The sequence below is a fragment of the Pinus tabuliformis genome, chromosome 9, assembly GCF_031772625.1.
Source record: "Pinus tabuliformis cultivar Carrire ecotype Pingquan chromosome 9, CPIR1, whole genome shotgun sequence".
Classification (NCBI taxonomy): domain Eukaryota; kingdom Viridiplantae; phylum Streptophyta; class Pinopsida; order Pinales; family Pinaceae; genus Pinus; species Pinus tabuliformis.
The window spans coordinates 1,345,782,552-1,345,807,853 of NC_142307.1; the positions used below are offsets into that span (position 1 = coordinate 1,345,782,552).

Sequence of the window (25,302 nt, forward strand, 5' to 3'; positions counted from 1 at the left end):
TGGACAAGCTCACCACATTTGAAGCATTTGTCCTTTGAGAGGTCCTTCTTCCTCGTGCGCTGCGACTGCTGCCCCTTTGATGCGATGGCCACATTCTCTCTTCTTTCACTTGCTTCGTCCCGCTGTTGCCACTAATGGTGCTTTTCATAGATCTCCTCCTGTTGCAGATCAACCCACATTCGATCCCAATCTGGCAACTTGTCTCTGCCCAGAATACTTTGGATGAAGGCCTGCCAGTCTTCGGAAATGCTGTTTAGAGCTAATTGCACCAGTTCTGTAGGTTGTGGAACTAACCCTACTGCAGACAGTTGGTCTTGGACATCCTGAATCCTAGTGAGGAAGGGTTCTATGCGCTCCCCTTTCTGCATCCTTGTACATCTCAACTTCTCCTCAAGATACATCTTCCGCTGCTCGGAAGATCCCTGGTATAGCATAGCGAGAGCTTCCCACATCTTCCGGGCAGTAGCTTTGCCTGCTATGTGAGACACCACGTGATCTCGAACCCCATCGAGAATCAACCTCTTTTCTTTCACCATTTCCTTCTTGTAGGTCTTCATCTGATCTGCATCTGTGGGTATAATTACCAAGCTATCGATGTAGACTTTGAGATCGTATTCATTTAGAAGAAAGGAAATTCTTGCCTTCCAGATCACGTAGTTGGAGGCTCCGTCCAACCAATCTTGATCTCTTAGCCTTGCTGATGCCATCTCTGCAAAAATTTGAACTCCTTTTCTCCTCTGCGCAGCTGTTGAATGGGTCTACGCACTTCCTATTGGAGTGGGAAAATCTGCTCACAACTACTTCTACTCTGTAGTGAAAATCGAAATTTTGAACTAGAAGTTCCCTTACGAAAGAATTCCCTCAGTGTGTGCTCTTTCTTCCTTCTGACATTATTTTGCACCAGCAAACTGCTGCATCCAGCTAGAGATCTAGTCTGCGAAAAAATATTGGCTGCTCCCTCTGCCTCTGCAAACCCTCGATCTGGAGAGATCGAATTTTTCTGTCCCTCTCTCGGAAAAATCGATTTCTCCTCAAGAATTCGACCTCTTGGCCAAGGTGACTACGCTGCCTCTAGGGTTTCGAACTACTGCTCCTCAATGAACCGCGAAATTCCCTCTTCCTTCACTACTGAGCTCTCTGGTTGATCCTCTGTGCTCTGATACCATGTGAAAAATCGGAAAACCGATTCCTATTGCAACAACTGGAAATAATTCTCCTCATTGTTAAATTAATTCTTAACAATTTATTTACTGTTTACTACAACAAATAGTGAATCAATCACACTGCAACCTACACAAATAAACCGCGGAAGAAATAAACACTGGAAGAAATACTAGCACACACACATAAAATGACACAGTTATGTTTGGACCAATGTCCCCAAAAAAACCCAACTTGGGAACACTGGTGCAGCAATTGAGGGTTTTAATATTATGCAATAGTAAATCTGATTACAAGACTATGGATACTCAAATCTAGCAATCTATACAGAGAAATGACTGATAATAAATCTAGTGAGAAAAATCTCACTCCCACTGGTGATCTAACACTGACCTTGGCTCAAGTTGAGCTACTCTTTGTTGCCTCTACGCAGTCACTACGTCAGCCTACACAGTACTGCATCCCACAACTCAGAACGACTTCCCTCTCGCTATTTGATCAATTGTCGTGTAGAAGATGGATCCTCCTGCCCTCCAGACTCTCTCTTTGACTCCTGGCACTTTATCACTGCTTCTCCCCAACAAAATACAGAATCCCCTTTGAAGCACTGTGTTGGCTATGCGTGGCTCTACGTTGCTTCTCTGTGGAACTCACTGCCTCTCTGCAGTGCATTCACCGAAGCTAGAAAAACTTTCTCTGGCCTTACTATCCCTGCCCCTCTCATTGCTTCAAGCTCACTAGCTCTCTCTCGACAACTCAACGCTGCTACTCATGAAATCAATCAACCTGTGAAATCGAGTTGATGGTCTGTGTTCTCCAAACCCCATCAAGTTTCTTCTTATAATCTCTCGTTGAGACATTAACGACCATGATTAAAACTTAATTGATGGATAAGATTAACTAGAACTCAATCCAAGTCTTTGTCAAGATTATTCTCACCATGAATTAATTAATATCCTTTAATTAATCATATTTCCTAAGTTTAGACTTAGGAAATATTAAAAACTAATTGATTATTCTAATTATGTCATCTCTAGGTGGAATTTCCAGCAACGATTTTTGGGTTTTGGAGAATACATGTATTCTAGCCTCTCCACCAAATTTCGTGGGTAGAACATATTTGGTGCTACAAAAACTAACAATACCTCTGGAAGAAACATTGAAACCCTAAATATAATGAAGGATGTTATGAAATGCTCAAAGTCTTGATGATAGTAGTCTAGGTTTTATGACGAAAACCCTAGCAATAAATTGAAGTGCGTGTATAACCAAGTATGAGTATTTGATGTCTCAAGTTGAATGCTTCCATGATTTTGATATGGTTAACTTCATGCTTCTATAGATTTGGTTGCACTTGCTATTTAAGCTATGCAGGTGCATAATCTTCAAGATGGTGGAGATGTTCGTAAAGTAAAGTTGATGTGATAAGCATGATGTGAATAATGATGGTCATGATAACTTCGATAAGAAGGATGGAAGCCATAAAATATTCTCTGATGTCGTAGAAAATAAGTTGAGCCCCCTAAGTTAAGAGGGAAGCTTGGATGAAAGGAATCTCCCTAATTGAGAGGGAGGTCATATCATAGTCATGATGGACACCTTGAAATTGGAGAATGTATTTTGAAGGGCTACTGAGATAAGTAGAGTTGGATCTATTTGTAGAATATTTCGCTGCATGAAAAGTAGGAGAGGAAGTTGTATGGGTGAGGAATCTTCTGTCAAGATTCATTGGGAAAGCTTTAAGTCCTACTGTGAAAAGTTGAAAAGCAACATCTAGATGTCTCAAAGACCCCGAAGGTTTGTATTTATGTACATTTGAAAGTTTGTTACTGATTGGGGTTGTGTTTGTATAGTTAAATATCTCGGAAGTTTGATAGCATGTTTTTACATGCTTAATGTTGTCGATTTGTTTGATTGGGGAGGATTTGTTACCGATAATTGGGAGTGTTGAGGCTTTGTGTGTGAGATACATTACTTGGGAGGACATCTAGCCGACATTTTGCACTTTGTGTTGATGTCTAGTTCCTGAAGTGTGGCGTTGGTCATGGAGCTCTGATCTCGGATACACACCTAGATCCATGGGTTGATGGTTAGTAAGTAAGCCTGATGGTACCTAGAGAGGCTGAAAGTTTTTTCCATCTTAGTCCCACCTAGATAGATTGCCTTGGTCAGGAATCTAGTCCATAGCATTGCCGTGCCTAAATTGTTGGAGGACCTTGGATAGATTGCAGAGGAGGCAGAGAAAGATCTAGAAGAGGCAGCGCAAAGCCACGCTGGGCAATGTAGAACCACGCTGAGGCATCGCAGAGCTTGAGAGGAGATTCAAATTTTGTTGGAGGGTCAAGTTCTAGAGCCATGAGCCGGGTGTGAGACCGGAAAGGCAGAAAGTCGAAGTTCCAGAGGCAAATCGATCAGCAAGAAAGGTGATGGAGAGCCTAGTAGATGTGACACTGAGCTGCGTAGGCTGATGCAGAGCCTAGTAGATGTGACACTGAGCTGCGTAGGGTGACATAGAGGTAGCTGTTGGAATTTCTAAGTCTGACACGTTAGAAACCCTTCATGCACTTTACTGATTAATTACTACCTACTTGTTATGTTAATTAACAAGTTATTTACCATGTAAATACTGGAAATAAATACAAATGCATGCTCAACACATTACAAATCATCCACTGAAGGAAATAGAAACAAGCACACAAGTGACACTGTTGTTTTTGGACTAATGTCCCCAGAAAAACCCAATGCGGGAAAATTAGTGTAGCTATTTGAGGGTTTGATTTATTAAGTAGTTTTAGAATACAATTTGGGTGCCAAATCCGGCTCACCCAACAAAGAAAAATCTTAGTAGTAGCATCTCTCTCCTCAAAAGCAGATATTCTGGCTGAAACCCCAGATAAACAGTCAGGCAACTCCATAGCTCCAATCTGCCCCATGTAACCCTAGCGTTAGCCTCTAGGGACTGCGTCCGCCTCTCTCTGGCCCAGCGTTAGCCTAGTGTCACTCTGGCTTGGCCTGCTTCTGCCTCTGGAGTCACTGCGTCAATCCTTTGGCCCTCTGCGTCACCCACGCTGGCCCTCTAAGGCACTGCGCAGCTCCTGGCTGCCTCTGCACGAGCCCTGGCTGGCTCTGCATGAACCCTTGGTTGCTTTTGCGTCCCTCTGTCCGACTACTGCGCTGATCCTCCCGGTGCTATCTTTGCCTCTCTGCTTCTGTATTCACTGCCCCTCAGTTGCAACTCTGATCACTCTCTCAACTTTCTCAGCAAACCCAGCTTAAGAAAGTTGAAATCTTGATCTCTTGGTGTGTTCTCCAAGTGACCCTCAAGCCTTCTCTTATACTTTTCTCATTGACAAATCAATGACCGAGATTAAGTCCCTAATCAACGGCTAAGATTAGATCTGGCTTGATCCATGACTTTTGGACCATTCTAACATAGTTTTATATTAATTCATATTAATATTTTAATTTCCCTAAGTTTAGACTAAGGGACTCCATTAAAAATATTAATTATTTTAATATCTCCCAAACTGTTTAGAATCTGCCCAAACCCTTTCTGTGTATTGGAGATCTCATGTGCCTTAGCCTCTCCACTAATTTTCGTGGCTAGAGCACATCTAATGATACCCCAAATCAACCCTCACTCTTAGCGAGGACTGTGCTCTAGTAATAGTCCTCACTGAGCATCACTTTGATCATCTGGCATTGGTCCCTATGCTGATGCTAGGCCTACTACCCAACATCCTCTGCATTGTTGCATCCTGTACTGCTACCCATGGCCCTGCCACTGCCACTGCTGCATCCGTACTGCAACTCCCTCTGCATCCGTGCTGCTGCCATGGCCTTGCCACGGCCACTGCTGCATCTGCACTGCAACCCCTCATCATGCTGCATCATGTTGCCCATAGCACTACCACTGCTAACTGCTACACTGCAACTCAGTTACTGAGAAGTAAGTAACTGATCTTCCAACTCTGACATCTTTGTCAGGTTAGAAACACTCCTGATGTTGAAGCTCTCTCTGTCACTGACAATTGCTCCCTCTCTGACCTCTGCGCTGCTGCAACAACTCCATGCAACTCGCACGTTGCACACCTCTGTGTGCCATCCTGCACTGGTGCAACACCCCCATGCCTCTCGCACTGTTGCAACCTACTAGGCTCGCGCTGTCCTGGGAATCTTGCAATGTAGCTCCTTCTGTCGCTCCATCCACATCCGTGTCTACTGACATCCGCCAGTCTTGCTACTCCTCTTCGCGGATCCCGTAGCAAGATATAATCCAAGAGGTTGGGTACCTCAACGATCCTGCCCCTCACCGCCTGTAGTCCTCCTGACTATAGGTCGATGTCTCCCCACTTCTTCTGAAGTGGCACATGAGCACTCATGGCACAATCATCGTTTGTCTCCACTTACTTCTCTGCCCTTGCTGGCTGCCTTGGTCTTGGAGGCCTCTCCTTTGCTCTTCTTCCTTGGACATTGGGTCGCATAATGACCTAGCTCCCCACAGTGGAAGCATTTGACCTTGGAGAGGTCCTTCTTCTTCCGTTTCTCCTGCTTTCTCTCAGATGCTAGGGCAACATCCACCTCCTCCTCTTCTTGATTCTGATCCCCTTGCCACTGCTTCCCGCCTTGCTCAGCCTTCTTATCTCCTCTTGGCGAAGAGCAGCCCACATTTCCTCCCAATTTGGAAGGGTCGCCCTGCCCAGTATGCTTTGGACAAACACCTTCCAGTCTTCTGAGACTGCCTTCAGGGCCATTCTCATCATCAATTCTTGATCCGACGTGGCCCCTATGGAAGTCAGCTGATCTCGGATCTCCTTCAATCGACCGAGGAAGGGGTCAATCTGTTCTCCCTTCTGCATCTGGTATGATCGCAACTAATTTTCTAGTAACATCCTTCTCTACACAGAAGTATGTTGGTACAATTTCTTTAGGGCCTTCCACATCTCATTTGTTGTTTCCTTTTCGGCAATATGTGGTACTACATGATCCTTGACCTCATCAACTGGGATATCTATTGTCCTCAAGGCGAAGTGCTTGACACGATTCCTGTCTAGAACAGATAGGATTATGGCCTTCCAGACTACGAACTTTGAGGCTCCGTCCAGTCTGTCCTGGTCTCTTACCCCGTTCATTGCCATCTTGCTGCTCCTGTACTTCCCTCCTGGAAGTTCTCGGTGTGACTTTCTCTGAGCCTCGATTTCCCTCCTGGAAACCCTTCTGCCAATGTCAAGATGTCCCCACTCCGATTGCTAGTGCAGCTGCACCATTGATCGGGATTTCTCGGCTAGAAATCCTTGGTAGCAACTCCCTCCTCCTTGGCCTTGCCCTGTTAGGTACTGTTCTGACTACAGTACCCCACCAGCTCCACTCTGCAACTTACCCACAACTTCTTAAACCCCAGCAAACTGAAGGTTAGAGCTCCTAGGCTCTGCGTAATCCCAGCACCGGCAAACCAGCTTCCTCAGCCAACTGTGTCAGCCCTCCTGGCCTTTGCGTGGCTCTGCGTGAGCATGTCTTTGCCTCCCTCAGCCTCTGCGCTGCTTCTTCCTAGCTCAATCTTGATGACATAGGCACTGTGTCACCCCTTCCTTGTTGTTACTTTGCTAGGAACAACTTCTGTCACTCGGGACAACTGTTTTCTGCTGCTGCTGCTCTGCTTGGCTGATGTCCTCAGTGTTCTTGTGATCTGCAACCACGCTTTGATACCATGTTGGAATTTCTAAGTCTGACACGTTAGAAACCCTTCATGCACTTTACTAATTTATTCCTACCTACTTGTTATGTTAATTAACAAGTTATTTACCATGTAAATACTGGAAATAAATACAAATGCATGCTCAACACATTACAGATCATCAACTGAAGGAAATAGAAACAAGCACACAAGTGACACCATTGTTTTTGGACTAATATCCTCGAAAAAACCCAATGCGGGAAAACCGGTACATCTATTTGAGGGTTTGATTTATTAAGTAGTTTCAGAATACAATCTGGGTGCCAAATTCGTCTCACCCAACAGAGAAAAATCTCGGTAGTAGCACCTCTCTTCTCGGAAGCAGATATTTTGGCTGAAACCCTGGATAAGCACTCCTACAACTCCAATCTGCCCCCCGAAACCCCACGTCAGCCTCTAGGGACTGCATCAGCCTCTCTATGGCCTAGTGTTAGCCCAACGTCACTCTGGCTTGGCCTGCGTTAGCCCATGGAGGCACTGTGTTAGTCCTCTGACCCTCTGCTTCACCCACGCTGGCCCTCTAAGGCACTGCGTAGCTCCTGGCTGCCTCGGCATGAGCCCTGGCTGGCTCTGCGTGAACCCTTGGCTGCTTCTGCGTCCCTTTCTCCGGCTACTGTGCTGATCCTCCTGGTGTTATCTCTGCCTCTCTGCTTCTGTATTCACTGCCCCTCAGCTGCAACTCTGATCACTCTCTCAACTTTCTCAGCAAACCCAGCGCCAAAAAGTCGAAATCTTGATCTCTTGGTGTGTTCTCCAAGTGACCCTCAAGCCTCCTCTTATACTTTTCTCGCTGACAAATCAACGACCGAGTTTAAGTCCCTAATCAATGGCTAAGATTAGATCTGGCTTGATCCATGACTTTTGGACCATTATAACACAATTTTATATTAATTCACATTAATATTTTAATTTCACTAAGTTTAGACTTAGGGACTCCATTAAAAATATTAATTATTTTAATATCTGCCAACTGTTTAGAATCTGCCCAAACCCTTTCTGGGTATTGGAGATCTCATGTTCCTTAGCCTCTCCACTAATTTTCTTGGCTAGAGCACATCTGATGCTACCCCAAATCAACAGTAGCACATAAGTAGTGTGGGGCTTGCCATCCAGAGTCTGGTTCAGTATTGAATCTCCAGTGATAGTGTGAGGTATCTCTCGCTCATATCTCTGCCAGTTAGATTCTCTATATTGGATAGCCAGTAAGGCATCCAAAGATTGTATTAAAAAATTACTGCTTAATAATACAAACCCTCAGCTGCTGCACCAGTTTTCACACATTGGGTTTGTTTGGGGACATTGGTCCAAAAACAACGGTGTCACTTGTGTGTGTTATTTCTTTCTTGCTCAGATTCTTTTTTCCGCATATTATTTAAAGTTGTGAATGCTGCAGTTGTGTTTACTTCGATATTTACGGCAGAACACAGTAAATAACTTGCATCGATTAACAAGTAGGAGAAGTAATATCAATTTGTTGTAGTAGTGATTCAGGTGGATTCTCGAATTTTCACAGTTCGACCTCACTAGAAGCCTTTATATTGGAGTAGTTCGATTTCATTTGGAGCATTCACTTTGTCACATACAAGTTCGATATCTAGAAGAAAGAGTTGGAAAAGTGCGAAGCAATGGAGGGCTAAAGGAGTGCGAAGTTGGAGAAAGAGGAAGAAAAAGAGAAAATTAAAATTTTGGGCTCTCTCTCTCTCTCTCTCATGTGGATTCCTCTAGGAGATCAAAGTCTCTCTTGTCAAGTCGAAGTTGTTGTCGTTGTTGCTGTTGTCATTTGCTAGGTCGACGTTGTTTCTGCAAGTTGTTGCTGCTAGGTCGAAACTGCTATTGAAGGGTTATCATCTGCAAGAAGGAAGAAAGGGATGACTTGGTGTGGAGGAAGTTTGGGTCTAGGTCAAGAGTCTTGGATTATCTCAAGAAGTTATTAAGGAAGAGTTGTTCACTGGGTTTCCCCTAGATAGGGGTTTTGCCTTGGTTGCCCATGTTGAAGAATGTAACTAGGTTCGGTCTTCATAATTGTATTTGAAGTCAAAATGTAATATATTTGTCAAAGAAAGCAAAAGGAATTTTATTATTATTGAATTGACTTGTTAAAGCATGGGTTTCATGCTTGGGTCAATTATCTTAGGTCAAGCCTCCTTTGTAGGCTTTAGGTTATTGTCAAAGTCGATTTTGTTTAAAGACTCCTCCATCCATCAAGTCTCCTTCAAGTCGGCCTCAAAATAATTCATTATCAAGTCAGCCAACAAGACACATCTCTTTAAGGTATCATGTCGGCTCATTACAAGAGGGAAACTACTATAAATAGGAGTGCAATGCTTGAACAAAAATCAGAGAGATGAACTCGTGGATCTTAGAGAAAATTGCGGATTTCAGAGAGATGTTTTCGGTGCTATTACAAAGAAGACAGTTTGAATGATATCAGGTTTTGGTGCAATTAAAGTCCGCCTCAGAATAATGATATGGATTGTGTTCGGAGCTACCATTGAAGGCATATCCTACTACAGTTTCAGTGCTAATACAGTGTATGCATTTTGGTGATATTATAATGGATCTATCTTAATGCTACCACAGTGAATGTCTTGGTGTTATCACAGTGAGCAAGTCTCGGTCCTCTAGTATCTCTGTGCTATTACAGTAATGAAGTCACAATGCTTGTGCTATCACAGTGAGCAAGTCTCGGTCCTCTAGTATCTCTGTGCTATTACAATAATGAAGTCACAATGCTTGTTCTATCACAGTGATAAAGTTTTTGATGCTAATGGATGAACTTCGATGTTATCATAGTGGACAACTTTCAGTAAGTAAATTCGGTGCTATCACACAAGGATGGTTCAGAGTTCATTGCTATCTCAAGATACGAGTTTGGTGCCATTGCAAGGATCAAAATGTGAAGAAGAATGATTGCTACAGGAGCAATAGAACTAAAGTGTGACAAGGTTGACTTGATGGATGGAGTTAGTCTCGAGTCTAAGTTGGAAGGGTCTTGGTCGTCTTATCTTGAATCTACAGAAGGAAGAATTTTGACTGGGTTTTCCCCTAGATTGGAGTTTTGCCCTGGCAGTGTGCTTACAACTTGTGTTCTCTTTATTTTTTGCTTGGCATTAGTCTTGATAATAAGAAATGATGACTCGAAAGAACAAATAATAATAATGAAAAACATCACAAGATAATGTCATAATAAGAGAAATCGTATAACTGCCACTCTTTGGATTTCTCAATATGGTATCAGAGTTATGGTCATGGTCAAAGGCAGCTTGAAGACCACTTATACAGTCTTTGAAGTATTCTCAGAGAAAGGTTATGTGTGTATTGAAGATCAAGTCAGCCTTAAGAAGGAGGGTATACCGTATACCTCGCTCCACAGGTCAGATACTTAAGTCGCAGAAATTTAAGAGAGATGAATTTGTATAACCTCAGAAGCAAGTACAAATTATAGTTCGGTATATATCACAATAATATAGTTCGGTTCATTTCAGAAATTGGGTCAGTCAAGTCTCGGAGTAGTCACAATACAATAAAGATGTGACTTCGCTGTACTTTGCAGAGAAAACTTCAGTGGAATTAAGTGATAAAACCTCGGTACTCTACAGGTGATCAAGTTCGGATTAAATTCAGAGAAGGAAAATTGGTGTACCCACAGTCTAGAAAAGATGCAACCTTGCTCAAATTATAGTTAAGGCTTTCAGGATCTCGGTATACTACAGTGAGCTATTCAGATCAAGTTCAGTAATGAATTCTCAAGAACAAATCTCGGTTGTCACAGTGATACATTATTGTAGTTTGGATCAATCTCAGAGAATGAGTTCAGTGAAGTTACAGTATATTAGAGAGGTAACTATGCTGGAAAATGCAGAGAAGAGGTTGGTTGATTTAAGTGAAAAAGTTTCGGTATACTTTTGAAGGAGGAATATAGTTTGATCACAGGCAGCGAAAGTAGGATTTGATAAAACAAAAGCATTCATTTGAAGACTATCCGAAGTCTATCGTATGGAAAAAGAAATCAATTAAGTATTGTCACTACTACAAGTCTAATGGACTATTAAAATCAAAGGTATGTAAACACAAGGTACGTATATTCATAAGTTTCTTCTGGTTCATATAATCCTTATTTATAGCTAGTCTAGGATAATGATTGTACTCCCTAGATAACATACTAAAATATCATATTAGAATCTTAATCCTCTTCCTCTAGGATTTTCAAGTAATCTAGGATTTCAAGCAAAAGTCCTTGATTGAAAGAAGGAATAAATTTTCATAGGACTCCATCCTCCATGGTTATGTAGGAGATTTAACTTGAAGAATTAAATCATGTTCTTGGTATCACATGTTTTGCTTGAGAGTATGTATTACAGGTATAAAAGATCACAACTGAATACAAGGAGAACACTTCAAGGAATCCTTACAAGGTTTGAAGTTTTGAACATCTTCAGGTATGTCTTAGACTATACATCTTATAAAATTCTCTTAATATAAAAGGTACGTTCATCTTATTTTGAAATTTGCATTACATTACTAACATCGTTATGTTTAGCTGTCATGAATCATAAAGATTCTTGTTTAGGATGATTCATCTTTTGATGAATCTACCCTCCCTATATCCTTGATTATTCTTATAGAACCCTAGATAGGTTCTCTAGAAAACCCTAACCTAAGGATATGTTGACAATGAATGAAACCCTAATCTACTTAGGGTTATTGATGGAGTCTAAAGAAATTGCTATTATGTTTGTTATATTAATGATGTCAAGTTTGGGGTTTTGGTATGATCATGAACACCCTAACCTGTTAGGGTTGAAATGGTGTTGTTTGAAATCCCGAACCTTTGAAGTTTTGGTATAGTAGGGTTTGCTTTGCTATGTTATGAAACCCTAGATCCTTAGGGTTTGGTTGGGCCTATGAGTAGAACCCTTGTTATGTCCTTATAATAAGATCCTATGAATGAAACCCTAGGTATGTGTCCATTTGGTTGAAACCCTAGCTTGGTCTAGGTCAGGTATATGTCTAATGTATTAATATTGCCTGACATATGATGTGCTTATAATACGCTGATGAATTCCTAGATATATGTGTTGACTTAAGTGTTAATAGTCATGAGTCGTAGGGTTTGGAAACAAGCCATAGTCAAAGTATAATGTTCTAGGATGATGTTGTTGGTAAATCTAGGGTTTTGCATCAAAACCCTAGTAGTAGTTAAAATTCTCTAGTATGTGTGATATGACAATCTGGAATCTATGAATCTATATAGTGATTGTTGAGAATTTGTAGATGAAAATCTAGGGTTTACATCAAAGCCTAGTAAATGCTAGTCATGATGTTGATTAAGTTGTGATTGGTTTTGATTGTTAGAGCTCATGTATAAAATCTAGGGTTTACATGAAATCCTAGTAGGAAGTCTAACATATGAAATTTGAAAATTGTTAGATGCATTAATCTGATTTGTTTCTAGGGTTTGCTATATGAAAGATCGTGTCATGTCATTGAAAGAATATTGAAACCCTAGACATAATGAGTTTGATATCTTGATGAGTTGTGAATGTGATTTAGGGTTTGTAACAAAACCTGGGCAAGAAGTTGAAGTATTATAGTCTCTTGCTGATTATGTTTGTAAAGTCTAATGCTTCCGTTATTATAAGATTTTGATATGGCTAACTTCATGCTTCTATAGTTTTGGTTGTACTTGCTATCTAAGTTGTGCAGGTACACAATCTTCAAGATGGTGAAGATGATCGAAAGAAAAGTTGATGTGATAAGTATGATGTGAATGGTAATGATAACTCTGATGAGAAAAATGGAAGTCGCGAAAGATTCTCCGATGTCTAAAAGAAGACGCTGATCTCCTTGGGTTACGAGGGAGCCCAGATAAAATAGATCTCCCTTAGATTAAGAGGGAGCTTGGATAGAGGAAAGCTTCCTGGTTGAGAGGAAGGGCATAACATAGTTTTGATTGGAGAATGCATTTGGAAGATATGTTGCCACATGTGAAGGAAAGTGTATGATTGAGGAATCTTCTGTCAAAGATTCGGTTGATATCCCAATTGTGTTGAAAAGCAACATCAAGACCCTGGAAGTTTGTATTTGATTATGTACATGTAAAAGTATATTATTGGTTGGGGTTGTGTTTGTATAGGTAAATCTCTCGAAGGTTTTGATAGCATGCTGGTTACCAATCAGATTGATCAGGAGAGATTTGTTGTCCTTGATTCGCTGGATCAAGGAATGTTGAGGCTTTGTGAGTGAAGCATTGCTCGGAGGACATTTGGTCGACACTTTGTGTTGATGTCCAGGTCCTAAAGTTGGGAGGATGGCGTTGGTCATAGAGCTCTGACCTCAGAGACACACTTAGATCCCTGGGTTGATGGTTAGCAAGTAACCCTGATGGTACTTAGAGAGGCTGAAAGCTTTGAGTCCATCTTCGTTCCACCCGGATAGATTTCCTCGGTTAGGAGTCTAGTCCGTGGCATTGCAGTGCCTAAATTGTTGAGAGACCTTGGATAGATTTCCCTGGTCAGGAATCTAGTCCATGGCATTGCGGTGCCTAAACTTCTTCATAGATGATGTGTTTTGAGATCTTCCATGTACCTCTTTGATTATATGTAAATATGAATACCTCCCTAGTTAAGAGGGAGTGTTGAAGAATGTAACTAAGTTCGGTCTTCATAATTGTACTTGAATTCAACATGTAATATATTTGTCAAAAGAAAGCAAAAAGACTTTTATTATTATTGAATTGACTTGTTAAAGCATGAGTTTCATGCTTGGGTCATTGTCTTAGGTCAAGCCTCCATTGTAGGCTTTAAGTTATTGTCAAAGCCAATTTTGTTTAAAGGCTCCTCCATCCATCAAGTCTCCTTCAAGTCGGCCTCCAAATAATTCATCATCAAGTCGGCCTACAAGACACATCTCTTCAAGGAATCATATCGGCTCATTACAAGAGGGAAACTACTATAAATAGGAGTGAAACCTTCGACTGAAATCAGAGAGATGAACTCGTGGATCTCAGCGACAATTATGGATTTCAGAGAGATGTTTCTGGTGCTATTACATAGAAGATAGTTCAGATGATATCAAGTTTCGGTGCAATTAAAGTCAGCCTCAGAATAATGATACGGATTGCAGTTCGAAGCTACCACAGAAGGCATATGCTACTACAGTTTCGGTGCTAATACAGTGTATGCATTTCAGTGATATTATGGTGGATCTATCTTAGTGCTACCACAGTGAATGTATCGGCGTTGTCACAGTGAGAAAGTCTCGGTCCTCTAGTATCTCTGTGTTATTACAGTAATGAAATCACAATGCTTGTGCTATCACAGTGATAAAGTTTTTGATGCTAATGGATGAACTTCGATGTTATCATAGTGGACAACTTTCAGTAAGTAAATTCGGTGCTATCACACAAGGATGGTTCAGAGTTCATTGCTATCTCAAGATACAAGTTCGGTGCCATTGCAAGGATCAAAATGTGAAGAAGAATGACTGCTACAGGAGCAATAGAACTGAAGTGTGACAAGGTTGACTTGATGGATGGAGGTAGTCTCGAGTCTAAGTTGTAAGGGTCTTGGTCGTCTCATCTTGAATCTACTGAAGGAAGAATTTTCACTGGGTTTCCCCCTAGATTGGGGTTTTGCCCTGGCAGCGTGCCTACATCTTGTGTTCTCTTCTATTTGTTGCTTGGCATTAGTCTTGATAATAAGAAAAGATAACTCGAAAGAACAAATAATAATAATGAAAAACATCACAAGATAATATCATAATAAGAGAAATTGTATAATGCCACTCTTTGGATTTCTCAACAGTCCGCCTATATCTTGTATCTGTGATCTTTGTGCTATTATTTTGGTAATTGCTTGACGAACTAAAAGATAAAAGAATCACAAGTAATTATCTATTTAAGAAAATCTTTTTGTTGTTCTGATTTTCTAACATGGTTGTAGTCTTGAGTTGATGTGATTTGCTGGTGAATGTGTGTCCTAAGAGAAGTCTGTTGGCAGCCAAGAGGACGGGCTTCATAGGTGTTGGATGCCCTCACTAGGAGCAGATGCTATAGCAAGGATTGGTCTCTTGTGGTCTATTGGAGGGCAACATGAGAGTGGACCAAGTGTAAGCCTAGGAGAGGCAGTTGGTGGAGCTCATTGGTCTAATTAGCCATAGGAGCATTTTTATGCAGCCTGTGTTCATTATTGGAGAAGGGACATTTGAAGGTGATAGGTAGCATCCTTTTGTGCCCTATGTTAGTCTTCATTGGAGCAGCGTAGGAAGACTATCGTGGGCTGAAGTCCTCGAGTAGCTGAGTAGCAGCAATGGGCAGTTGAGGGTTGTTCACAAACGCAGTTGTGAACAACTCGATAGGAGTCTCGATGTGTTGTTCCCTTGATGGACAAACGCACAACTAGTGAGCATGTTGGATAGTCGAGGTTCAGTGGCTAGATGGACTCGGATCGTTGATAGAAGCAATGCTACAGATCGAGAGTCGAAGGACCGACCAGGTATAGGGTATGACCGAGAGGAGCTATGATTGCATGCTACATCAACCAGATGGTTAGAGTATCTTGTTGAGGGTAGATTGGTTGTTGATGGATTGACAGAAAGCCCTAGTTGTGGTATATCTTGTGCTAGTGGATGTATTGTTGATTCTTGGTAGCATCAGATGTGCTCTAAGTCTCAAATTTTGCATGGAGGCCTGGGCACATGTATTCCAAAGAACTCAGAAAGATTTTTGTGAAATTCCACCCAGAGACAGTTTTATTAAAATAATTAATTATTTTAATGGGTCCCTAGGTCTAAACTTAGGAAATTAAAATAATTAATGGGTATTAATCTAATTGTGGGTGTAACTTCTAGAAGAAGACGAGGATCAAGCATAAATGATCTTAACCATTGATTAGCTTCTAATCTAGGTCGTTGAGTGTCAACGTGAAGATTATTTTAGGAGAGGCTTGACGGTCATTTGGAACACACACAGAGAGTGTTCAAAAGATCGAATTTCTGAAGCAGGGTAGCTATCAGAAGAGAAATTCGAAGTGAGCTTTTGCAGTGAGGGGTAGTGATAGTATACGAAGGGAAATCTTTCCTGATCGGAGAATACTCACCGGAGAAGGCAGAGGGAGATCTAGCAGTGGCAACATTGTGCCAGAGGGGCTGATGCAGAGCCACGCAGAGGCAATGCAGAAGCCAAGAGGGAGTTCAAAATTTGCAGAGGGAATTCGAGTTTCAGAAGTCGGGATCCACGGTGTGAGACCGGGAGGCAGAAATCAAATCACCTTGGTAGCAAATCAACCAGCGAGAGGATTGACACTGCCCCAAGTGAGCTTGACACTGGGCTGACACAGACACTGCGCAGAGGCAGCCAGAGAAGCTGGGGGCAATCTTTCTGGGGTTGGATCAGCTAGGATTTCAGTGATAGTGTGAGGTAATCTCGCAAATCTCTCTGTCAGGATTATTCTCTGTAACTGGATTGTCAAGAGGGCTTCCAGAGATGTATTCAAGTTTTACTATTGCATAATAATAAAACCCTCAGAGCTGTTGCACCGGTTTTCTTGCATTGGGTTTTTTCAGGGATGTTTTTCCAAAAACAACTGTGTCATTTGTGTGTATCTTTCTCTATTGTTCAGTTTCTTGTTTCGGCAAATTATTTAAATGGTGCAGGCTGCAATGTATATATTTCGATGTTTGTCGTAGGAAACTGCAAATAACTTGTTCATGTAAATCTAACAAGTAGAAGAAATATCATCAGTGCTACAATAGGAATTCTCGGGTTTAAGGAATTTTCACATGGTATCAGAGCAGTGCATGTGAAGCAAGAAGAACAGTGCCAGAGAACCCAACGCTAACCAGAAAAGGAGTTCAAAAAAGCTATAGGAGGCAGCAGTTCGAATCCCCAGAGGGGTTTGCGTAGTCCTAGCTGGAGGGCTGAATTTCGAGGCAGTCTATCTGTGAGTGAGTCGACAGAGAGGAAGGACTTCTAGTTCGAAATTTTTCCGTGGCAGAGGGAGCAACGCTGAGCCTCAGCGTGAGGAAGAGCTAGTGGGACGCAGTTTTTCTGCAGGCCATTTTGCTGGGCAGAAAGACGTCATAAGAGAAGAGAAGCACAGTAAGGGAATTTTTCCTCAGTGAACTTCCCGCCAAGAAGTTCGTTTTCTTATTGGCTGAGTAGCAATAGTAAGAAGCAAAGAGGAGCAGTTCGACAATTTTCGTGGCAGAGATGGAAACCAGTGGTCTGAGAAATTATAATAGATTGGACAGAGCATCCAACTACATCATCTGGAAGCTAGAATTTCATTCCTTCTAAATGAGCATGCTCTCAAGACATATGTCGACAGTGTGGTGGTTGTGCTTGCAAATCAAGATCCGCTAAAGAAGTACAGAGTAGAAATGGCGAAGGTAAAGAGAATGATCTTCGACGGAGTAAAGGATCATGTAGTTTGTGACATCGCTAGGAGAGGGACTACTAAGGAGATGTGGGATGTGTTGTCTACATTGTATCAGGGATCTTCCAAGCAGTGGAAAATATACTTAGAGCAGAAATTGAGATCTGCATAGATGCAGAAGGGGGAACACGTAGATATGTTCCTCACGAAGCTTCAGGAGACTCGAGATGAGTTATTAGCTGTGGGGTCTACACCTCAAGATTCTGAGTTGGTTAGACTGGTCCTCAGTTTTGTCTCAGATGAGTGGCAAAGTCTTTGTCCAGAGTATCTTGGGCAGGGCAACTTTATTGAATTGGAATAAGATGTGGGCAGTTCTCAAGCAAGAGGAGCTGAGGAGAGACTTGGTCAAGTGTAAACTTGACGGAAGCAGCTGTAGTGGGTCGAAGCCCAAGGAGGAGGATGAGAATGTAGCCCTTGCATCCAAGGGTCAGTGAAGGCGAAAGAAGGAAGTCTCAAAGATAAAATGCTTCAGGTGTGGTGAGATGGGTCACTACGCAACAAAGTGTCCTCTCAAGAAGAAGGAAAAAGATGAGAAGCACGATCTGAAGGCTGCACCCGCGAAGATCGAGGAGGATGAGTTTTCCATGACAATTGAGATACCTCCAAGAGGGAGGTGGGCTGATTTGGAACTGTAGTTCGAAAGAGCTACAGATGGGCATGATCCTTGAGGAGCCCGTCTCTTGGATCAATTCCTTGCTACGGGAGCCCAGATCAGGAGTAGCAGGATGGACGAAGTGTTAGATGGTGCAAAGGAGTGTTGGAGCGACAAATGCAGTGGCTAGAACGCTAAGTCTGAGCAGCGTAGTGCAGAGTAGCAGCAATGCAGGGAGGCATAGTGTAGTAGAAGCAACAACATTGTGGCTTTAAAGGGACAGTGTGGGACTAGCAGGAGTCAGATCTTCAGCATCGAGATGCATCTATGCAGAACGCTTGTTCAGTAATTTGGGATGATTTTTCGTTGTTGATGCAGTATCAACAATAATTTGTAGTGCAAGGGCAGTTGCCAGTGGCAGTGCCAACAAGAACACGGATGCAAAAATTCAGAGGGAGTTGTAGTACGGATGCAGTGTTGATAGTGGCAGGGTCAGCAACAGTACATATGCAACATTTTCTCAGTAGCTGGTGGACAACATGTCAGACATCAACAATGTAGAGGACGATGTCATGAAGTCAGGGTGATGCTTCAGTGGGAGGCATTGCTAGAGCACATTCCTCGCTAAGAGGGAGTGTTGATTTCTGGTAGCATCAGATGTGCTCTAAGTCTCAAATTTTGCAGGGAGGCTTGGGCACATGTATTCCAAAGAACCCAGAAAGCATTTTGGGAAATTCCAGCAAGAGACAGGTTTATTAAAATAATTAACTATTTTTAATGGGTCCCTAAGTCTAAACTTAGGAAATTAAAATAATTAATGGGTATTAATCTAACTGTGGGTGTAACTTCTAGAAGAAGACGAGGATCAAGCGGAAATTATCTTAGCCATTGATTAGCTTCTAATCTAGGCCGTTGAATGTCAACGAGAAGATTATTTAAGGAGGCTTGAGGGTCATTTGGAAATTGGAACACACACACACACAGAGTTGAGAAGATCGAATTTCTGAAGCTGAGCAACTGCTGAAAGAGAAATTCGAAGTGAGATTTTGCAGTGAGGGGATCTTTCTTGGTCGGAGAATACTCAGTAGAGAAGGTAGAGGGAGATCCAACAGTGGCAATGCTGTGCTAGAGGGGCTGACGTAGAGGCACACAAAGGTAGCGCAAAAGCCAAGAGGGAGTCCGAAATTTGCAGAGGGAATTCGAGTTTCAGAAGCTGGGATTTGTCGTGTGAAACCGGGAGGCAGAAATCGAAATACCTGGGTAGCAAGTCGACCAACCAGAGGATTGACATTGTCCCTAGTGAGCTTGACGTTGGGCTGACACAGACACTGCGCAGAGGCAGCTAGAGAAGCCAGGGGCAATCTTTGTGGGGCTGGATCAACTAGGATTCCCAGTGATAGTGTGAGGTAATCTCACAAATCTCTTTGTCAGGATTATTCTCTGTAACTGGATTGTTGGAAGGACCTCCAAAGATGTATTCAGGTCTTACTACTGCATAATAATAAAACACTTAGAGTTGCTACACCAGTTCTCCCACATTGGGTTTTTTCGGGGACGTTTTTCCAAAAACAACTTCGTCATTTGTGTGTATCTTTCTCTATTGTTCAGTTTCTTGTTTTGGAAAATTATTTAAATGGTGTAGGCTGCAGCGTATGTATTTCGATGTTTGTCGTAGGAAACTGTAAATAACTTGTTCATGTAAATCTAACTAGTAGAAGAAATATCATCAGTGTTGCAGTAGGTATTCCCGGGTTTAAGGAATTTTCACATGTATGAGGGCCATTATCCCTGGTACGGGAGCCTTAGACTGTTGTATTATTCAATTTTATTAGTATAACGAAGTTGGGTTGTAAAATTTGTAAAAGGCTGTGTATATTTTGTGAACTAGTAGATTTATTGTTGTTCATATTCCATTGTGCAAAGTAGCTTCGTTGTGATTCTTGGTTCGGTAGCGTCAGTGATTTAAGATTCTATCCTAGGCAAAATGATCAAGGAAAAACAATAGAAGAACCTTGTAATGTGAATGTCTTGATCTCTGTGATACGAAGGGTTTACAATCTCTGTGATAATGCGAGATTCTAGTGACAGTAACAATGTTCATGATACATAATGACAGCGACCATACATGATGACAATAACAATGTTCATGATACATTATGACGGTGACCTCTAATAGTAGAGTGACATTCAGTGATATGTCTTGATGACAGCGATAACCTTACTCTTGTGACAATTAGACATAGTAGTAATCTTTATGATGATTGGAAATAATACATGGAAGAGATACTAGTTCTTGTATCAGTGACCTTGAAGCATGATAGTGACCTATATGTGCATGGCAGTGATTTTGATATGACAATGACCTAGACATGGCAGCGAGATATATGATGATAGTGACCATGCTCTTATGATGACAGTGACCTTGCTCTTATGATACATGACAGTAATGATGACACTTGTCAGTGATGATGTTCCTTGAACATAGATGTGACATCATCTATGAACATCATAGGTGTGACTTGGGACAGTATATGGTCCTAAGGATGTGACCCTAAGGACCCTAAATTTGGTTAAGTCTCCCACAATTTAAGACAACCTTTGGACCTCAAGACTCAACATAGATCACCAAGGTTGACCTTGTTCCCAAGTAAACTTTGACCATATACATCAAGAGAGTGCACTTTTCCTCATGAACCAACCATAGACATGTAGATGGATCCTCATGAAAGATCAATTCTAGCGACTTGTGTTTGATGACACTTATTTCGACTCAAATTAAAAACCACCTTCTCAGAAAACAAATCTAAAGTTAAAGGACTACCTCAAACCTAGAACTAATATTGTTTTCTTGTTTTTACATAAAGCAATGAACCATACTTTTGAAAATAAACCTATTCTAACCAACATGAATCATAACTGATCAACATACTCAAAAAGCTAGTGAAGCCAAACATGTCGTAGTGCCCCTCAACACTAAGTCAACGAGACTAACACAAAGAAGAGAAACATTTTTATTTTTTAAAATATTAATGAAACCAAGTTAAATTTCTCAACAATGCAACCACATATTCCCATAATCTTTACTAGCCAAAATTCAAATGCATTCATATTGCCAATTCTGATTTGTACTCCATTTGCAATTAGTTTTCATTGGAAACTATATCATAATTTTCCAATATGATTATCAATCATCCCTCTGGGCATCATTCGGCTGGGAAGGCACAGATTCCATCCATTGGAAACATCCACTGGCCTGTCTTCAGTATACTAGCATTTATCATTTCCAACAGAAAGACTGTCACTATAAAGAAAAGTATGCATTGAATAGGTCAGATGGGGGACTATCTAAGTTACCAGGATTCGGATACGGAGTTCGGATCCGGATCCGGATTCGGATACGGATCCGCTAGTTTTTTGAAAAGCCAGGATCCGGATACGGCAAGTACAAACAATATAAAATATTTTATAATTTTTAAAAATTAAATTTATATAAAAATAAAATAAAAACATATATTAATTTTTAAATATATAATTTTTATATAGAGTACCTATAAAAATAAATATTAGATATATTAGATAAATAGTATCAGAATTAATATATTATTTATAAATATTAATTAAATTTGTATAAAATAAAAAAATTATAATTTCTGTTTAAAATTTTAAATATAAAACTTCTATATAATATTTTTAAAATAATTATTAATTTCATATGGAAAAAATAATTATTAATTTAATATATTAAAATTAATGTATCATAATATTGAAACATTAATTACTAGTTATTATATTTAAATTAAATAAACTTACTTTATGAAACTTTTAAAATAAACCTATAATTTAATAGTTATTATATTTAAATTAAATGAAGTTACTTTATAGAACTTACTTCATCAAACTTCTAAAATAAACATATAATTTAATTAGAATATCCCAACATCCGTATCTTATAATCTTGAAATAAAGTTTATACAATGGTTAACCGCAGGTTTATAATCTTGAAATTAATGAACTCCCTTGTTAATTATTCCCACGGCTGATTTTTCCAATATAGCGTTATTCATCAGCTGACATTTTCTTTCTGGAATTCTGCGTTGAGATATAATTTGAAAATATGTGCTGACGTCAAACCATATTACACACAGATTAATGAACTCCCGCACAGATTAATGAACTCCCGCACGGCTGATTTTTCCAATATCGGGTTATTCATCCACTGATATTTTCTTTCTAGATTCTGCGCTGAGATATAATTTGGAAATATGTGCTGACGTCAAACCATATTATAGACAGACAAATGTTGGGCGGGGCGGATCTTCGTGGATCCGGATCCGGATCCGTCTCTGATCCGGGGATCCGCGGATCCAGCCGCTGGGCCTGAAGGATCCGGTAACATATGGAAAACCAGATTTACCATTTTGTATGTTTCTATATACAGTAGCATGGAGTTTTTTCGTTTTGCAGTGATATGTATAGCATTTTGTATTTCAAGGCAACTATCATAGTGATAAATCATAATATGTTATCTGAGCATTCATGATTGTGTCTAACAACCTTGGTTCATATAACTGTTGATTTCAATGATTGGGTATTCTCGTTGATGTGGGAACTAGTATTATAAGTTTTGAAGTTGTAATTTTACCAATATTATTTTGTAGGTTGTTGGCAAAAAGTATGTAAGGTTATATCCAGCATCAGTGTCAGAAGAGTTGTACCCATACAGTGAACCGATGCTGAGCAATTCTAGCAAGGTAATATTAAATTCTTAGAATATGATGACTTCACTGGATGAAAATAAGTGCTTGAACTTGTCATGCAAACTTCACTGGTTTGAAGTGATGCTATTGTGGAAAATGTCATTTACGCATTGTCATGCTTTTCATCATCTTTTCCTCAAAATTTCTGTATCTGAAAATATATCTAGAGACACAATCTTAATTAATATGCGATAACTCACAAGTAAAAATTATGTGGTTCATTTTATATACTTGCTTCTTCCATTTGCATTTGCAGGACATTAAACTTGCTTCTAATGTTATTCTTGTGTCTGTTGTGGGTGTATTTAGACATAAATTAAGGCAGCCCACCTCTATTCTCTTACATTCAGATTTTGTTTATTTTGTTTAAATTTTATAATGATTGTACATTTATTTATATGATAAACTTGAACAAGTGCCTACTAGTGAGAACTTTGTCTTGGATATTAGCGTGAGGGATTCCCAATGTGGTAGATAAGACAAGATAATGTCCAATGAATGACCACAAAAGTAGGTCAACGGGGCTGAACCATAATTTTAAGAACCGGAAACAGGCTTTGAGCCAGCCACCTGTCTAACCAGGCTTCGAATTGGATTGAACCAGATTCAATGAACTGGATTTGAAAAATGCATAAAATAATTAATTTTTAATGAAAAATTTATTTTTAAGATTTCAACCCATGATTCCAAAACATTAGAGACAAAATATGTAAAGTTTGTTCATCTATATACCATGTAAGGGTGAATATATCAAAGTGGCACTAAGTGCAATACATATCAACAACAAAATACATAATCAATAAGGCCTAGGACAGCAAAGTACATGGCCTCCATATAGCCTACAAGGATTTTGACTTGGGATTCTTTTGGGCTTGCATTGGTGCTGCCAAAAATGAAATCATGCATGTCTACCAGCAAGTGGGAACTATGATACAATCAAGTGTGGTCGATCATCCATCTCATCTCGTGATTAATATTATAATTCCCTTAACATTAAATGAAAGCACATGATTACATAAATGGTGAGTGTACCTTATAATAGATGATCCAAATTCCTTCAAGCAGTATGCTAGATGGAAGAACAACACTGATCCAAGCATATGTGGAGGGTTTTGAGGTATAGGTATCTATGGATCATTATAGGGATGCTAGCTGGCAAGCTGATCAAATTGGAGAAAGAAATTTCCCCTAGGAGTTACCCACTTTGGTGGGTAACATCTGGCTCCAACGAGGGGACATGTGCTCACCGTAGAGTGCATGAGAATTCCAACAATCCTTGGTGCTTGCAGACTCATTACCTGTAAACTCAAAGTAACTTGTTCATAGCAACTAAGTAGGGTGCTGATCATCACCCTTGCGATATAAGAATAATAATAAAACTATTAGCTAAAATAACATATCTGAAATCTATCTAGCTATGCCAGAAAATTAGTATGCGGATATCAAAGAAGGATGCAAAATCAAGAATGCAAGGCACACAATCCTACCTACCTACTCTAATTTGTGCTAAACAAGAGCTATTTATAATCATATAACCAATGAAGGAAGCAGGCTGTTTAATGTTATATGTTAGTGTGTGTTTTAATTTGTATTGAGCAGTTATGATAGTCATAGAGAGTGTGAAATGGTGTCTGGTGTTTAAATTTAAGGAATTTTTATTTTTATTTTTTGGAGAGGATTTATAATTTTATTGTAGTGTGTGTGTGTTGTGGAACAACCTAGGCAGAAATTTGTGGTTTAGAAGTCAAAGAAAGGAGTAGTATGCATTGAAAATTTGAAATTAAACTGAACCAGAGCGATAATGGATTGACATTGGTACCACTAAAATATAGTCAGTGAACTGGCTGAAGGCAAAAAGGTAGGACCACAAACTGAGCTAGAATGCCTTAGCTCTTGTAGCCTGTGGGCCAGGGACATGGGTGGAACCATGAAATGTGTGTGGATATGGGTGGCACTCTTATAGACGGTATGATAAGGCAAGGACATTGATAAAAACTGCATTTTAGATACACAATCTCTCAAAGTGAAAATACAGTTCATTTAAAGAGGAATTTGACAGGAAAGACAAAAACTAGTGACAATTATTGAGGGTGAGAATCCCACATGGACCAGGAGAGATTCTTGACATTTCCTGGTAATAGTGCTATAAGAGTATTCCAGTACTCTGTTAATGCCATAATATCATGCCAAGCGTATCTGAGGTTTTAATTGACGATTAATTGGTTAGTTGGCACCAATAACATCTCATTATATAATTGGTTTAAATTTCTTGTACTGCTACCTCCAGAGCATGCCCATTCTTAGAATAGTTTCCTTGGCAGTTTTTGCATTATCTTACTAAGTGCTGATGATGTATTGGCTGTTCTTTTTATGAAGTATCTTTCTTTGGATATTACTGTGTACATGATAGTGTCTGTGATTACCTACATGCAGGGTTCTCCAACCCGTATGTTACCTCTCTAATTAATATGTAGGTAACTCACTGTTTGTCTATAACATGAAATGAGTTTGCATTTCTTCTGATTGTTTTAGGTTAGACATATTATTTAAATGCTCTTTGTTGCAGTTATTTATATCATATTTTCCGTTGGTGCTGTTTGGCCACATGTGGACATCATGTGA

At 40.2% G+C, this 25,302-nt stretch overlaps 1 protein-coding gene across 3 annotated transcripts in view; it reads left to right on the top strand.

Annotated features, from left to right (window-relative positions):
- The window catches only part of JMJD5 (2-oxoglutarate (2OG) and Fe(II)-dependent oxygenase superfamily protein), a 205,547-nt gene that overhangs the window by 173,960 nt on the left and 6,285 nt on the right, over window positions 1-25,302 (top strand). For all 3 annotated transcript variants that reach the window (XR_016262679.1, XM_089440085.1, XM_089440086.1), the window contains one exon: window positions 22,582-22,674. Coding sequence is in view for 2 of the 3 variants with exons in the window: in XM_089440085.1 (XP_089296211.1) it covers window positions 22,582-22,674 (93 nt within the window). In the remaining variant the exon portion in view is untranslated. The remainder of the gene's footprint in view (window positions 1-22,581; window positions 22,675-25,302) is intronic.